The sequence below is a fragment of the Penaeus vannamei genome, chromosome 37 (assembly GCF_042767895.1).
Source record: "Penaeus vannamei isolate JL-2024 chromosome 37, ASM4276789v1, whole genome shotgun sequence".
NCBI lineage: Eukaryota > Metazoa > Arthropoda > Malacostraca > Decapoda > Penaeidae > Penaeus > Penaeus vannamei.
Window position 1 is genome coordinate 9,640,406 of NC_091585.1, and position 17,246 is coordinate 9,657,651.

The window sequence follows — 17,246 nt, forward strand, 5'->3', positions numbered from 1 at the left end:
ACACACACACACACACACACAGGCAACAGGATAAGGTAACGAAATCTGCTGCACCCTCTCCTCTGACTAATTCACACTGCTCCTTCCACGTGAGACGAGAGTTCCTTTTTAATTTTTAATTTTGATTTTAAACACGCTGCTCCTCCTTGTCGGCCTCTTCATCTTCTTGGTCCTTGGTGAAGTCCATTTGTCCGCGACATCCATACATCCTCAAAGGTCTCGCCTAGGACCCCCTCGACTTCGGGTCGTCCAGATTTCCTCGTGTCCCTCGTCCAGGTCTAAATTGGCGGTGTATCCGTCAACTTGAGCTCGCAGATCTCGTCCAGGTAATTCTCGGCTGCGTGCTCGTCCAAGCTTCCTTCTACCCTTCGTCTGGATCTAAGGGCGTCGTGGCAGGCGACGCCCTTAGGGCAGCTGATACCAGTGCTAACGAACTCCTGGAGTGTGACTGGATCTACGGGCGTCCAGGTAGGTGGCGCCCTTCCACTGGTTCCTGCACTGACGAGTTCCTGGTTCTTCGCTGGATCTACAAACGTCCTGGTAGGCAGCGCCCCTCTACTACACCCTGGGGCGGCCTAATGCATTTGCTGATAAACTCCTGGTCCGCAGGCCTACGGCGATCCTCCGATGATGTCCTTCCTTCGGCACCTTTCGTATCTATAGAAGGGTCCTCCTTCGGTGCCGTGTCAGATATCCTTGGCTAACTGATGCAGAACCAGATCATATATGTAATGACCAAGATAGTAAGAGAAAACGAAAGCATCAGAGAGGGGGAATGTTAGGTTTTATTTAGCAGTTTTTTTTATATAGAAATCTGCACTTTTAGTGTTCGTTTTGAATTCATTTTCGTCCTTTCTTCTTTTTCTTCAAAAAATGAAAATGAAAATAGGAATGAGATGAAAGCAGCAATTCACAAAGACCTGCTTAAACTGTGAAGCCGCAGATAAGGGAAACGACAATTCACTCATCACGGCTGGCAAACTGGCCCAGAAGGATATTTTGATGAGGTGACGGTGACAGTCGCTCTCTGAGTCAGACTAGTGCCGTCTTTTTCAGTGGTTATGGCAACTGGGACACCTCTCGTGAGACAGGAATTGAGCAGGTAGTAACTGTGGGTAGTGGTGTCCACAGAATGTCTATAAGATGTGGATAGATAAACATACGTAAATCCGTTGGTGATATATTGACAGGAGAGATCACAATACACAAAGATCTGCACTGACATCTGTAGTGATAGTTCCTCTGTCTTCTGTCTAAAACCTAGGGAATCTAAAAGGGAGGTAGCATTATCCTCATTGAGGTCTGTGGTAACAATTAACGAAATATGATTTTTTTTTTTTTTTTTTTTGCAAGCCTAAGCAAAAGTGTCGATTTTTTTGTTGCACTTCTGATATTGATACTGACAATGAATAAAGAATAAAAAAAACAATCTGTCAATGGAAACATTGACTAGCTATGACACCACCCAGGTGACGTCACTTACCACATGCAAACACATAACTTATAGCTAAAACAATAGCAGTGTTGCCATACATATATTACTGTTTATTACATAGCATGTCTATTGGTACATTACATATACAACATACAAAAATTTTGACAGTCGCTACTTGTGAGGCAGGACAGCGGTTTACATAAATATGACATTCTTTATAATATTAGTATGACGGTGTCTTGTGATTCACTTTTTTTCCACATATATTGATTTAGATGAAATACCTTACCTCTGAATTCTATTAATTAAGCTCAGTGATTCCATAAATTGCAAGCACAGCAATTCACTGAATTTTCATATTCAATTCACGTGGTTTATGTGTGCTGTAGGCCTAAAGTTTGTTACATTATCTGAATGAAATCTGACTACACTGATATAAGGATCATATATATATATATATATATATATATATATATATATATATATATATATATATATATATATATATATATATATATATATAACTAAAGTATTTTTGGTATTATGTGTGAGTGCCACGTGTAAACAGTGTTTGCTGGAGCTCTGTCAAAGTGGGGCGTGGCTGAGGTAGGCAATCGAGCCGAGATGCCAACTAGTTAATTTCCCTCTACTCCAATGCAGACACCTAACTTATAGCTAAAACAAGAACAGTGTTGCCATAGCTTGTCCATTAGCACATTACACATACGACATACACACAGCATTGCTTTGTGCATTCCTCCTTAATTATTTTCATGCATTTTCGCACTAATATTGAGCATCTAGACAGAGGCGGGTCCAGAATTTTTTCTGGTGGGGAGCACAAGGGGGTAACAACAACAGGGCTGCCCAAAAGTAACAAAAATTGAGGCTGCCTACTCCAGTATTTGTATTGTACAGTTGCACATTGTTTAGGTTTTCATCTTGCTGTGTGTGTATTATATATTGATATATATTATATAAATATTATATATCTATATATAATAATTATATATTAATATATATATATATATATATTATATATTGATATATAAATATTGTATATAAATATATATATATCATATATTAATATATAAATGTCGTATATTAATATATAAATATTACATATTAATATATAAATATTATATATTAATACATAAAGGATCAGTGACCAGTGGAGGGGACCCACGGGGTGGTCAATCATATTGCAGGGCCCCCCCCCCCCCACCCATCAATCAGATTGCAGGGCCCCCCCCCCCACCCACCCCCGTGCCTCTGTATCTAGAACACAGCATACGACATCAAAAGTCATCTTGGATAATATATTCCAAATTAATGTGTACCAGTTGAAAAAATATCAAGTACAGTAAAACAGCTTGCTGTCAACCACGGCCATTCCTATTATGTCACAGAAGGGATGGCATTTGATTTTGATCAGTATTTATTTTTTATTTATTTATTTTTTTGACCTCGATCGTTACCTGGGTCTTCAGTTTCGAACACAAGCACAGCTTGGCTTGCTTTGATTTTAACTACCTATATCTAACTCTATCTATCTATATATGTTTTGTGTGTATATGCATATTTATGTATTATATATACCATGTATACATACACACACACACACACACACACACACACACACACACGCACGCACACACACACACACACACACACACACACACACACACACACACACACACACACACATATATATATATATATATATATATATATATATATATATATATATATATATATATATATAGTTATGTATTCCGTAATGGGTTTGCCAGTAAGGCGGCGAATCGTTAGTATGAAGAGGTAGATAAATACGGCCGTGAAGAATCTCATCTTTATTGATTTAGCAGACGTTTCGAAGGATTACATGCCTTCATTATCAATGCTGTAATTAACCAGATAGAAGGGTCATTAGACTATGTAAAAATATGAAGGCGTTCTGGTTTTACAAAAACGTAACAGAATAAACAATATTAACGGAAAAATATATACAAAAAATATATGAACACAATAGAAAAATATATAAAACATATTAAGAGACGTAAAATCAATGTTAAACTAACCAAAAAAAGGAGGTGTTTATGGAGATGAGCAGTCTAGTGGGTAAACAAGGGGGTCGCTGTGGTTAAGTTGTTTAGCTCTGGTTGCATCTTTTGTATCAGGAGGGATTCTGAGGTGATGAGGTCTAGGCGGGAGGAATGAGATGACAAAATACTAAAATCTGTGGTAGAAAAAGGGTGTGAGTGTAACTGGGAATGCTCTCTTATTGCCGAGAAGGATGGTTTGCTCAGCGGGAGGCCAGTCCTGAAAGACTTGCCTTTATGTTCGGAGATGCGGTGACATAGCCATCGTGAGGTGGATCCCACGTACCTAGCTTGACAGCTAGGACAGGTAAATAAGTATACCACATTAGAACATAAGTCAGAGCTGTGATTTAAAGGATGTTTTAAGAACTTAGCTATTGTGTTGTTATTACTAAAGACAAAGGTAAATTTAATCTGGGGGTAATTAATTTGCAAGAGCGTTTTTAACCGTTTTCTGATTTCAAAGCTTAGATCACCCATGTAGGGTAGTTTAACATATCTATGGTCTCTTTTAACCGTGGAGACAATTTGTTGATTGGTGAATTTCTTACACAGAAAGGTTTTAGTAATTTTATCACACAACTGTAATGGGTACCCATTAGTAATAAAAAAGTTTTTCAGAAATAACAGTTCATTATGGAAGGCATTCCAGGTGCTACATAGATTGTAGGCTCTAGTTATAAGAGTTTTCACACTATTGATTTTGTAAATATACGGGATGTAACTGAGAAAATGTAGGCCGAGGCCAGTGAAAGTGGGTTTACGGTAAATGCTAGTTTGGAAGATACCATTGTTGTTAGTGATCATAGTATCTAAAAATGGCAATTGGTTGTCCATTTGCAATTCACAGGTGAATTTGATGCTGGGGTGTTTGGCATTTAGGTAATCTAGAAAAAGATTAATGTGTGAAGGGTGCTTAAAGAGCAGGAAAGTGTCGTCGATGTACCGACGATAATGTAGGGGTTTGAATTCAGGCGGGCAGTTATCTAGCCAGCTTTTCTCATGGTGACATAGAAATGCATTAGCATAGGAGGGGCCAAGTGGAGAGCCCATAGCTACGCCATCTGTTTGTGCATATAGGCAGTCGTTAAACGTAAAAACTGAATGATGGGCAGTGATTTCCAATAACTTTTTGAAGGTAATCGTATCCAAACCATGTTTGTCAAGATAAGTATTGTCCAGGTTGTTAGCTATCAACTCCGTGGTCTCTTGTAGAGGCACGTTTGTGAATAACGACTCGACATCAAAACTCGCCATAGTGACGGGTTGTTGGAAGTTCAGAGACGTGATTTCTTTAACAAAGGATGTGGAATTATCAATAGTATATTGATTGGATGTTAAAGGGGAGATGATGGGAACAAGAAATTTTGCGGTGTTGTAATTGAAAGTACCAATCGAGGAAATTATAGGCCTTAAAGGGATATTAGGTTTATGAACTTTGGGTAGTCCATAAAGAACACCAGGTCTGGATCCAGAAGTCATAAGAGAGTTATAGGTGTTTATGTTAATGGATGCTTTGATAGTACGAAGAAGTCTATTTAGTTTGTCTTCTAAATATAACAAATGGGTGGAAATTTTTGTCGTGATTTGTTTGAATTTTGTTTTGTCACTGAGAATATCCATTTTTTGTTCATAATCACATTTGTTTAAAATAACAACTCCTCGTCCCTTGTCTGGTTTAGTAATTACAATGGTATTGTCATTCTTAAGGGTTTGGAGTGGTGACAGGAGAACATCGGAGTCAAAACCTAGTCTCCTCTGTTGAGATAATTTTCTAAAGGAGTTGTTGGCTATAGTTGTGATGTTGTTAGTAACATTGTTGAAGTTGTTGTTGTAGATGTCACAATTCTTTAAGGAAGCACAAAGCTTTTCAAAGTACAGGTAAAATCTGTGAAATACAAACTTAGTTTGGGGTATACAATAGTCCAGACCATAAGATAGTACATCCTTTTGTTCGTCAGTTAAAATTTTGTCAGAGAAATTAAATATTACTTTATTTTTGTCTACTTTCTTGTTTATATCAATACCTAATTTTAATAGTTTCTTGCTATGAACTGTATCCACTTTACGTATTTTCTTTTCCACGTTTCCATTAATTAACCTTGACACACAAATAAAATCAAGAGGAGATAGTGTGGATTTTAGTAAAGTTAAATTCTTGTTAAGATCCTTAATGACAGATGTCTCTTTTTTCAACTGACTAGTAATTTCACGGTTAAGAAGTTGAAAACACCAAGAACGATATATTTCAGTACGTTCAAACATTGGGTTGTGAACTCGGAAGTTAACAAAGTTTGGGGTAACATGATAGTTTTTACAAAGTCTTAGAAACCGGATGTCCTTCTGCAGCTTCTTTGAACGGAAGGAGTTTCTCGGTCCTTCTGAAGATGTTGAGTGTCGTCCTGCCATATTTGTTCCTTATATATTCCGTAATGGGTTTGCCAGTAAGGCGGCGAATCGTTAGTATGAAGAGGTAGATAAATACGGCCGTGAAGAATCTCATCTTTATTGATTTAGCAGACGTTTCGAAGGATTACATGCCTTCATTATCAATGCTGTAATTAACCAGATAGAAGGGTCATTAGACTATGTAAAAATATGAAGGCGTTCTGGTTTTACAAAAACGTAACAGAATAAACAATATTAACGGAAAAATATATACAAAAAATATATGAACACAATAGAAAAATATATAAAACATATTAAGAGACGTAAAATCAATGTTAAACTAACCAAAAAAAGGAGGTGTTTATGGAGATGAGCAGTCTAGTGGGTAAACAAGGGGGTCGCTGTGGTTAAGTTGTTTAGCTCTGGTTGCATCTTTTGTATCAGGAGGGATTCTGAGGTGATGAGGTCTAGGCGGGAGGAATGAGATGACAAAATACTAAAATCTGTGGTAGAAAAAGGGTGTGAGTGTAACTGGGAATGCTCTCTTATTGCCGAGAAGGATGGTTTGCTCAGCGGGAGGCCAGTCCTGAAAGACTTGCCTTTATGTTCGGAGATGCGGTGACATAGCCATCGTGAGGTGGATCCCACGTACCTAGCTTGACAGCTAGGACAGGTAAATAAGTATACCACATTAGAACATAAGTCAGAGCTGTGATTTAAAGGATGTTTTAAGAACTTAGCTATTGTGTTGTTATTACTAAAGACAAAGGTAAATTTAATCTGGGGGTAATTAATTTGCAAGAGCGTTTTTAACCGTTTTCTGATTTCAAAGCTTAGATCACCCATGTAGGGTAGTTTAACATATCTATGGTCTCTTTTAACCGTGGAGACAATTTGTTGATTGGTGAATTTCTTACACAGAAAGGTTTTAGTAATTTTATCACACAACTGTAATGGGTACCCATTAGTAATAAAAAAGTTTTTCAGAAATAACAGTTCATTATGGAAGGCATTCCAGGTGCTACATAGATTGTAGGCTCTAGTTATAAGAGTTTTCACACTATTGATTTTGTAAATATACGGGATGTAACTGAGAAAATGTAGGCCGAGGCCAGTGAAAGTGGGTTTACGGTAAATGCTAGTTTGGAAGATACCATTGTTGTTAGTGATCATAGTATCTAAAAATGGCAATTGGTTGTCCATTTGCAATTCACAGGTGAATTTGATGCTGGGGTGTTTGGCATTTAGGTAATCTAGAAAAAGATTAATGTGTGAAGGGTGCTTAAAGAGCAGGAAAGTGTCGTCGATGTACCGACGATAATGTAGGGGTTTGAATTCAGGCGGGCAGTTATCTAGCCAGCTTTTCTCATGGTGACATAGAAATGCATTAGCATAGGAGGGGCCAAGTGGAGAGCCCATAGCTACGCCATCTGTTTGTGCATATAGGCAGTCGTTAAACGTAAAAACTGAATGATGGGCAGTGATTTCCAATAACTTTTTGAAGGTAATCGTATCCAAACCATGTTTGTCAAGATAAGTATTGTCCAGGTTGTTAGCTATCAACTCCGTGGTCTCTTGTAGAGGCACGTTTGTGAATAACGACTCGACATCAAAACTCGCCATAGTGACGGGTTGTTGGAAGTTCAGAGACGTGATTTCTTTAACAAAGGATGTGGAATTATCAATAGTATATTGATTGGATGTTAAAGGGGAGATGATGGGAACAAGAAATTTTGCGGTGTTGTAATTGAAAGTACCAATCGAGGAAATTATAGGCCTTAAAGGGATATTAGGTTTATGAACTTTGGGTAGTCCATAAAGAACACCAGGTCTGGATCCAGAAGTCATAAGAGAGTTGTAGGTGTTTATGTTAATGGATGCTTTGATAGTACGAAGAAGTCTATTTAGTTTGTCTTCTAAATATAACAAATGGGTGGAAATTTTTGTCGTGATTTGTTTGAATTTTGTTTTGTCACTGAGAATATCCATTAACTTTTGTTCATAATCACATTTGTTTAAAATAACAACTCCTCGTCCCTTGTCTGGTTTAGTAATTACAATGGTATTGTCATTCTTAAGGGTTTGGAGTGGTGACAGGAGAACATCGGAGTCAAAACCTAGTCTCCTCTGTTGAGATAATTTTCTAAAGGAGTTGTTGGCTATAGTTGTGATGTTGTTAGTAACATTGTTGAAGTTGTTGTTGTAGATGTCACAATTCTTTAAGGAAGCACAAAGCTTTTCAAAGTACAGGTAAAATCTGTGAAATACAAACTTAGTTTGGAGTATACAATAGTCCAGACCATAAGATAGTACATCCTTTTGTTCGTCAGTTAAAATTTTGTCAGAGAAATTAAATATTACTTTATTTTTGTCTACTTTCTTGTTTATATCAATACCTAATTTTAATAGTTTCTTGCTATGAACTGTATCCACTTTACGTATTTTCTTTTCCACGTTTCCATTAATTAACCTTGACACACAAATAAAATCAAGAGGAGATAGTGTGGATTTTAGTAAAGTTAAATTCTTGTTAAGATCCTTAATGACAGATGTCTCTTTTTTCAACTGACTAGTAATTTCACGGTTAAGAAGTTGAAAACACCAAGAACGATATATTTCAGTACGTTCAAACATTGGGTTGTGAACTCGGAAGTTAACAAAGTTTGGGGTAACATGATAGTTTTTACAAAGTCTTAGAAACCGGATGTCCTTCTGCAGCTTCTTTGAACGGAAGGAGTTTCTCGGTCCTTCTGAAGATGTTGAGTGTCGTCCTGCCATATTTGTTCCTTATATATTCCGTAATGGGTTTGCCAGTAAGGCGGCGAATCGTTAGTATGAAGAGGTAGATAAATACGGCCGTGAAGAATCTCATCTTTATTGATTTAGCAGACGTTTCGAAGGATTACATGCCTTCATTATCAATGCTGTAATTAACCAGATAGAAGGGTCATTAGACTATGTAAAAATATGAAGGCGTTCTGGTTTTACAAAAACGTAACAGAATAAACAATATTAACGGAAAAATATATACAAAAAATATATGAACACAATAGAAAAATATATAAAACATATTAAGAGACGTAAAATCAATGTTAAACTAACCAAAAAAAGGAGGTGTTTATGGAGATGAGCAGTCTAGTGGGTAAACAAGGGGGTCGCTGTGGTTAAGTTGTTTAGCTCTGGTTGCATCTTTTGTATCAGGAGGGATTCTGAGGTGATGAGGTCTAGGCGGGAGGAATGAGATGACAAAATACTAAAATCTGTGGTAGAAAAAGGGTGTGAGTGTAACTGGGAATGCTCTCTTATTGCCGAGAAGGATGGTTTGCTCAGCGGGAGGCCAGTCCTGAAAGACTTGCCTTTATGTTCGGAGATGCGGTGACATAGCCATCGTGAGGTGGATCCCACGTACCTAGCTTGACAGCTAGGACAGGTAAATAAGTATACCACATTAGAACATAAGTCAGAGCTGTGATTTAAAGGATGTTTTAAGAACTTAGCTATTGTGTTGTTATTACTAAAGACAAAGGTAAATTTAATCTGGGGGTAATTAATTTGCAAGAGCGTTTTTAACCGTTTTCTGATTTCAAAGCTTAGATCACCCATGTAGGGTAGTTTAACATATCTATGGTCTCTTTTAACCGTGGAGACAATTTGTTGATTGGTGAATTTCTTACACAGAAAGGTTTTAGTAATTTTATCACACAACTGTAATGGGTACCCATTAGTAATAAAAAAGTTTTTCAGAAATAACAGTTCATTATGGAAGGCATTCCAGGTGCTACATAGCTTGTAGGCTCTAGTTATAAGAGTTTTCACACTATTGATTTTGTAAATATACGGGATGTAACTGAGAAAATGTAGGCCGAGGCCAGTGAAAGTGGGTTTACGGTAAATGCTAGTTTGGAAGATACCATTGTTGTTAGTGATCATAGTATCTAAAAATGGCAATTGGTTGTCCATTTGCAATTCACAGGTGAATTTGATGCTGGGGTGTTTGGCATTTAGGTAATCTAGAAAAAGATTAATGTGTGAAGGGTGCTTAAAGAGCAGGAAAGTGTCGTCGATGTACCGACGATAATGTAGGGGTTTGAATTCAGGCGGGCAGTTATCTAGCCAGCTTTTCTCATGGTGACATAGAAATGCATTAGCATAGGAGGGGCCAAGTGGAGAGCCCATAGCTACGCCATCTGTTTGTGCATATAGACAGTCGTTAAACGTAAAAACTGAATGATGGGCAGTGATTTCCAATAACTTTTTGAAGGTAATCGTATCCAAACCATGTTTGTCAAGATAAGTATTGTCCAGGTTGTTAGCTATCAACTCCGTGGTCTCTTGTAGAGGCACGTTTGTGAATAACGACTCGACATCAAAACTCGCCATAGTGACGGGTTGTTGGAAGTTCAGAGACGTGATTTCTTTAACAAAGGATGTGGAATTATCAATAGTATATTGATTGGATGTTAAAGGGGAGATGATGGGAACAAGAAATTTTGCGGTGTTGTAATTGAAAGTACCAATCGAGGAAATTATAGGCCTTAAAGGGATATTAGGTTTATGAACTTTGGGTAGTCCATAAAGAACACCAGGTCTGGATCCAGAAGTCATAAGAGAGTTGTAGGTGTTTATGTTAATGGATGCTTTGATAGTACGAAGAAGTCTATTTAGTTTGTCTTCTAAATATAACAAATGGGTGGAAATTTTTGTCGTGATTTGTTTGAATTTTGTTTTGTCACTGAGAATATCCATTAACTTTTGTTCATAATCACATTTGTTTAAAATAACAACTCCTCGTCCCTTGTCTGGTTTAGTAATTACAATGGTATTGTCATTCTTAAGGGTTTGGAGTGGTGACAGGAGAACATCGGAGTCAAAACCTAGTCTCCTCTGTTGAGATAATTTTCTAAAGGAGTTGTTGGCTATAGTTGTGATGTTGTTAGTAACATTGTTGAAGTTGTTGTTGTAGATGTCACAATTCTTTAAGGAAGCACAAAGCTTTTCAAAGTACAGGTAAAATCTGTGAAATACAAACTTAGTTTGGAGTATACAATAGTCCAGACCATAAGATAGTACATCCTTTTGTTCGTCAGTTAAAATTTTGTCAGAGAAATTAAATATTACTTTATTTTTGTCTACTTTCTTGTTTATATCAATACCTAATTTTAATAGTTTCTTGCTATGAACTGTATCCACTTTACGTATTTTCTTTTCCACGTTTCCATTAATTAACCTTGACACACAAATAAAATCAAGAGGAGATAGTGTGGATTTTAGTAAAGTTAAATTCTTGTTAAGATCCTTAATGACAGATGTCTCTTTTTTCAACTGACTAGTAATTTCACGGTTAAGAAGTTGAAAACACCAAGAACGATATATTTCAGTACGTTCAAACATTGGGTTGTGAACTCGGAAGTTAACAAAGTTTGGGGTAACATGATAGTTTTTACAAAGTCTTAGAAACCGGATGTCCTTCTGCAGCTTCTTTGAACGGAAGGAGAGTTTCTCGGTCCTTCTGAAGATGTTGAGTGTCGTCCTGCCATATTTGTTCCTTATATATTCCGTAATGGGTTTGCCAGTAAGGCGGCGAATCGTTAGTATGAAGAGGTAGATAAATACGGCCGTGAAGAATCTCATCTTTATTGATTTAGCAGACGTTTCGAAGGATTACATGCCTTCATTATCAATGCTGTAATTAACCAGATAGAAGGGTCATTAGACTATGTAAAAATATGAAGGCGTTCTGGTTTTACAAAAACGTAACAGAATAAACAATATTAACGGAAAAATATATACAAAAAATATATGAACACAATAGAAAAATATATAAAACATATTAAGAGACGTAAAATCAATGTTAAACTAACCAAAAAAAGGAGGTGTTTATGGAGATGAGCAGTCTAGTGGGTAAACAAGGGGGTCGCTGTGGTTAAGTTGTTTAGCTCTGGTTGCATCTTTTGTATCAGGAGGGATTCTGAGGTGATGAGGTCTAGGCGGGAGGAATGAGATGACAAAATACTAAAATCTGTGGTAGAAAAAGGGTGTGAGTGTAACTGGGAATGCTCTCTTATTGCCGAGAAGGATGGTTTGCTCAGCGGGAGGCCAGTCCTGAAAGACTTGCCTTTATGTTCGGAGATGCGGTGACATAGCCATCGTGAGGTGGATCCCACGTACCTAGCTTGACAGCTAGGACAGGTAAATAAGTATACCACATTAGAACATAAGTCAGAGCTGTGATTTAAAGGATGTTTTAAGAACTTAGCTATTGTGTTGTTATTACTAAAGACAAAGGTAAATTTAATCTGGGGGTAATTAATTTGCAAGAGCGTTTTTAACCGTTTTCTGATTTCAAAGCTTAGATCACCCATGTAGGGTAGTTTAACATATCTATGGTCTCTTTTAACCGTGGAGACAATTTGTTGATTGGTGAATTTCTTACACAGAAAGGTTTTAGTAATTTTATCACACAACTGTAATGGGTACCCATTAGTAATAAAAAAGTTTTTCAGAAATAACAGTTCATTATGGAAGGCATTCCAGGTGCTACATAGCTTGTAGGCTCTAGTTATAAGAGTTTTCACACTATTGATTTTGTAAATATACGGGATGTAACTGAGAAAATGTAGGCCGAGGCCAGTGAAAGTGGGTTTACGGTAAATGCTAGTTTGGAAGATACCATTGTTGTTAGTGATCATAGTATCTAAAAATGGCAATTGGTTGTCCATTTGCAATTCACAGGTGAATTTGATGCTGGGGTGTTTGGCATTTAGGTAATCTAGAAAAAGATTAATGTGTGAAGGGTGCTTAAAGAGCAGGAAAGTGTCGTCGATGTACCGACGATAATGTAGGGGTTTGAATTCAGGCGGGCAGTTATCTAGCCAGCTTTTCTCATGGTGACATAGAAATGCATTAGCATAGGAGGGGCCAAGTGGAGAGCCCATAGCTACGCCATCTGTTTGTGCATATAGACAGTCGTTAAACGTAAAAACTGAATGATGGGCAGTGATTTCCAATAACTTTTTGAAGGTAATCGTATCCAAACCATGTTTGTCAAGATAAGTATTGTCCAGGTTGTTAGCTATCAACTCCGTGGTCTCTTGTAGAGGCACGTTTGTGAATAACGACTCGACATCAAAACTCGCCATAGTGACGGGTTGTTGGAAGTTCAGAGACGTGATTTCTTTAACAAAGGATGTGGAATTATCAATAGTATATTGATTGGATGTTAAAGGGGAGATGATGGGAACAAGAAATTTTGCGGTGTTGTAATTGAAAGTACCAATCGAGGAAATTATAGGCCTTAAAGGGATATTAGGTTTATGAACTTTGGGTAGTCCATAAAGAACACCAGGTCTGGATCCAGAAGTCATAAGAGAGTTGTAGGTGTTTATGTTAATGGATGCTTTGATAGTACGAAGAAGTCTATTTAGTTTGTCTTCTAAATATAACAAATGGGTGGAAATTTTTGTCGTGATTTGTTTGAATTTTGTTTTGTCACTGAGAATATCCATTAACTTTTGTTCATAATCACATTTGTTTAAAATAACAACTCCTCGTCCCTTGTCTGGTTTAGTAATTACAATGGTATTGTCATTCTTAAGGGTTTGGAGTGGTGACAGGAGAACATCGGAGTCAAAACCTAGTCTCCTCTGTTGAGATAATTTTCTAAAGGAGTTGTTGGCTATAGTTGTGATGTTGTTAGTAACATTGTTGAAGTTGTTGTTGTAGATGTCACAATTCTTTAAGGAAGCACAAAGCTTTTCAAAGTACAGGTAAAATCTGTGAAATACAAACTTAGTTTGGAGTATACAATAGTCCAGACCATAAGATAGTACATCCTTTTGTTCGTCAGTTAAAATTTTGTCAGAGAAATTAAATATTACTTTATTTTTGTCTACTTTCTTGTTTATATCAATACCTAATTTTAATAGTTTCTTGCTATGAACTGTATCCACTTTACGTATTTTCTTTTCCACGTTTCCATTAATTAACCTTGACACACAAATAAAATCAAGAGGAGATAGTGTGGATTTTAGTAAAGTTAAATTCTTGTTAAGATCCTTAATGACAGATGTCTCTTTTTTCAACTGACTAGTAATTTCACGGTTAAGAAGTTGAAAACACCAAGAACGATATATTTCAGTACGTTCAAACATTGGGTTGTGAACTCGGAAGTTAACAAAGTTTGGGGTAACATGATAGTTTTTACAAAGTCTTAGAAACCGGATGTCCTTCTGCAGCTTCTTTGAACGGAAGGAGAGTTTCTCGGTCCTTCTGAAGATGTTGAGTGTCGTCCTGCCATATTTGTTCCTTATATATTCCGTAATGGGTTTGCCAGTAAGGCGGCGAATCGTTAGTATGAAGAGGTAGATAAATACGGCCGTGAAGAATCTCATCTTTATTGATTTAGCAGACGTTTCGAAGGATTACATGCCTTCATTATCAATGCTGTAATTAACCAGATAGAAGGGTCATTAGACTATGTAAAAATATGAAGGCGTTCTGGTTTTACAAAAACGTAACAGAATAAACAATATTAACGGAAAAATATATACAAAAAATATATGAACACAATAGAAAAATATATAAAACATATTAAGAGACGTAAAATCAATGTTAAACTAACCAAAAAAAGGAGGTGTTTATGGAGATGAGCAGTCTAGTGGGTAAACAAGGGGGTCGCTGTGGTTAAGTTGTTTAGCTCTGGTTGCATCTTTTGTATCAGGAGGGATTCTGAGGTGATGAGGTCTAGGCGGGAGGAATGAGATGACAAAATACTAAAATCTGTGGTAGAAAAAGGGTGTGAGTGTAACTGGGAATGCTCTCTTATTGCCGAGAAGGATGGTTTGCTCAGCGGGAGGCCAGTCCTGAAAGACTTGCCTTTATGTTCGGAGATGCGGTGACATAGCCATCGTGAGGTGGATCCCACGTACCTAGCTTGACAGCTAGGACAGGTAAATAAGTATACCACATTAGAACATAAGTCAGAGCTGTGATTTAAAGGATGTTTTAAGAACTTAGCTATTGTGTTGTTATTACTAAAGACAAAGGTAAATTTAATCTGGGGGTAATTAATTTGCAAGAGCGTTTTTAACCGTTTTCTGATTTCAAAGCTTAGATCACCCATGTAGGGTAGTTTAACATATCTATGGTCTCTTTTAACCGTGGAGACAATTTGTTGATTGGTGAATTTCTTACACAGAAAGGTTTTAGTAATTTTATCACACAACTGTAATGGGTACCCATTAGTAATAAAAAAGTTTTTCAGAAATAACAGTTCATTATGGAAGGCATTCCAGGTGCTACATAGATTGTAGGCTCTAGTTATAAGAGTTTTCACACTATTGATTTTGTAAATATACGGGATGTAACTGAGAAAATGTAGGCCGAGGCCAGTGAAAGTGGGTTTACGGTAAATGCTAGTTTGGAAGATACCATTGTTGTTAGTGATCATAGTATCTAAAAATGGCAATTGGTTGTCCATTTGCAATTCACAGGTGAATTTGATGCTGGGGTGTTTGGCATTTAGGTAATCTAGAAAAAGATTAATGTGTGAAGGGTGCTTAAAGAGCAGGAAAGTGTCGTCGATGTACCGACGATAATGTAGGGGTTTGAATTCAGGCGGGCAGTTATCTAGCCAGCTTTTCTCATGGTGACATAGAAATGCATTAGCATAGGAGGGGCCAAGTGGAGAGCCCATAGCTACGCCATCTGTTTGTGCATATAGGCAGTCGTTAAACGTAAAAACTGAATGATGGGCAGTGATTTCCAATAACTTTTTGAAGGTAATCGTATCCAAACCATGTTTGTCAAGATAAGTATTGTCCAGGTTGTTAGCTATCAACTCCGTGGTCTCTTGTAGAGGCACGTTTGTGAATAACGACTCGACATCAAAACTCGCCATAGTGACGGGTTGTTGGAAGTTCAGAGACGTGATTTCTTTAACAAAGGATGTGGAATTATCAATAGTATATTGATTGGATGTTAAAGGGGAGATGATGGGAACAAGAAATTTTGCGGTGTTGTAATTGAAAATACCAATCGAGGAAATTATAGGCCTTAAAGGGATATTAGGTTTATGAACTTTGGGTAGTCCATAAAGAACACCAGGTCTGGATCCAGAAGTCATAAGAGAGTTGTAGGTGTTTATGTTAATGGATGCTTTGATAGTACGAAGAAGTCTATTTAGTTTGTCTTCTAAATATAACAAACGGTTAAAAACGCTCTTGCAAATTAATTACCCCCAGATTAAATTTACCTTTGTCTTTAGTAATAACAACACAATAGCTAAGTTCTTAAAACATCCTTTAAATCACAGCTCTGACTTATGTTCTAATGTGGTATACTTATTTACCTGTCCTAGCTGTCAAGCTAGGTACGTGGGATCCACCTCACGATGGCTATGTCACCGCATCTCCGAACATAAAGGCAAGTCTTTCAGGACTGGCCTCCCGCTGAGCAAACCATCCTTCTCGGCAATAAGAGAGCATTCCCAGTTACACTCACACCCTTTTTCTACCACAGATTTTAGTATTTTGTCATCTCATTCCTCCCGCCTAGACCTCATCACCTCAGAATCCCTCCTGATACAAAAGATGCAACCAGAGCTAAACAACTTAACCACAGCGACCCCCTTGTTTACCCACTAGACTGCTCATCTCCATAAACACCTCCTTTTTTTGGTTAGTTTAACATTGATTTTACGTCTCTTAATATGTTTTATATATTTTTCTATTGTGTTCATATATTTTTTGTATATATTTTTCCGTTAATATTGTTTATTCTGTTACGTTTTTGTAAAACCAGAACGCCTTCATATTTTTACATAGTCTAATGACCCTTCTATCTGGTTAATTACAGCATTGATAATGAAGGCATGTAATCCTTCGAAACGTCTGCTAAATCAATAAAGATGAGATTCTTCACGGCCGTATTTATCTACCTCTTCATACTATATAGTTATGGGTTTGTCACTCAGGCGTCAAGTAGTCAGGACGAAGAGGTAGAGTAAGGGTGTCATCTTCTGTGCCAGTTCACCAGGGACGTCCCGGGTTAAATGCCGGACGTTTCGAGTAATGACGTCATCGTTCATAGAGGCCATTATCTGGTCGACAACAAGCTCGGCCCGCTTCCTTCTCCTCATGATGACAGCGTTTCTTCCCAGGGCCCTTTCCTGAGGTTAGGTCAGATGCCAGTTAGATTTAATGCAGGAAGTACATCGCTAAACAGGCGACAGTCACCAGTGCTTATTGTACTCTTACAACTTTCATATCTCTGCATTAATACTTCAGTTCAGTTCAGTTAGATTTGCGGTCATGCTTCGCCCG

General features: G+C 37.4%; 5 protein-coding genes and 1 long non-coding RNA gene across 6 annotated transcripts; 1 reads left to right on the plus strand and 5 right to left on the minus strand.

The window, feature by feature from the left end:
• Positions 1-3,273: 3,273 nt before the first annotated feature.
• LOC138859575 (uncharacterized) lies at positions 3,274-4,774 on the minus strand. The gene is made up of 2 exons (XM_070115204.1): positions 3,517-4,774; positions 3,274-3,338 (listed from the first exon to the last, which is right to left on the minus strand). Exon 1 carries the CDS (start codon positions 4,588-4,590, stop codon positions 3,550-3,552), a length of 1,041 nt encoding a protein of 346 aa, XP_069971305.1. The 5' UTR covers positions 4,591-4,774; the 3' UTR covers positions 3,274-3,338; positions 3,517-3,549.
• A 1,253-nt stretch (positions 4,775-6,027) lies between these two features.
• Positions 6,028-7,528, minus strand: LOC138859685 (uncharacterized). Its single transcript, XM_070115500.1, has 2 exons — positions 6,271-7,528; positions 6,028-6,092 (listed from the first exon to the last, which is right to left on the minus strand). The coding sequence occupies exon 1, from the start codon at positions 7,342-7,344 to the stop codon at positions 6,304-6,306; it is 1,041 nt and encodes a 346-aa protein (XP_069971601.1). The 5' UTR covers positions 7,345-7,528; the 3' UTR covers positions 6,028-6,092; positions 6,271-6,303.
• A 1,256-nt stretch (positions 7,529-8,784) lies between these two features.
• On the minus strand, positions 8,785-10,116 carry LOC138859585 (uncharacterized). Its single transcript, XM_070115254.1, has 2 exons — positions 9,028-10,116; positions 8,785-8,849 (listed from the first exon to the last, which is right to left on the minus strand). The coding sequence occupies exon 1, from the start codon at positions 10,099-10,101 to the stop codon at positions 9,061-9,063; it is 1,041 nt and encodes a 346-aa protein (XP_069971355.1). The 5' UTR covers positions 10,102-10,116; the 3' UTR covers positions 8,785-8,849; positions 9,028-9,060.
• A 1,427-nt stretch (positions 10,117-11,543) lies between these two features.
• On the minus strand, positions 11,544-12,875 carry LOC138859580 (uncharacterized). The gene is made up of 2 exons (XM_070115229.1): positions 11,787-12,875; positions 11,544-11,608 (listed from the first exon to the last, which is right to left on the minus strand). Exon 1 carries the CDS (start codon positions 12,858-12,860, stop codon positions 11,820-11,822), a length of 1,041 nt encoding a protein of 346 aa, XP_069971330.1. The 5' UTR covers positions 12,861-12,875; the 3' UTR covers positions 11,544-11,608; positions 11,787-11,819.
• A 1,427-nt stretch (positions 12,876-14,302) lies between these two features.
• Positions 14,303-15,803, minus strand: LOC138859574 (uncharacterized). Its single transcript, XM_070115201.1, has 2 exons — positions 14,546-15,803; positions 14,303-14,367 (listed from the first exon to the last, which is right to left on the minus strand). Exon 1 carries the CDS (start codon positions 15,617-15,619, stop codon positions 14,579-14,581), a length of 1,041 nt encoding a protein of 346 aa, XP_069971302.1. The 5' UTR covers positions 15,620-15,803; the 3' UTR covers positions 14,303-14,367; positions 14,546-14,578.
• A 339-nt stretch (positions 15,804-16,142) lies between these two features.
• LOC138859605 (uncharacterized) lies at positions 16,143-16,844 on the plus strand. Its single transcript, XR_011398195.1, has 2 exons — positions 16,143-16,601; positions 16,780-16,844. It is a non-coding gene; the product is annotated as an uncharacterized lncRNA (long non-coding RNA).
• The last annotated feature ends 402 nt before the right edge of the window (positions 16,845-17,246 follow it).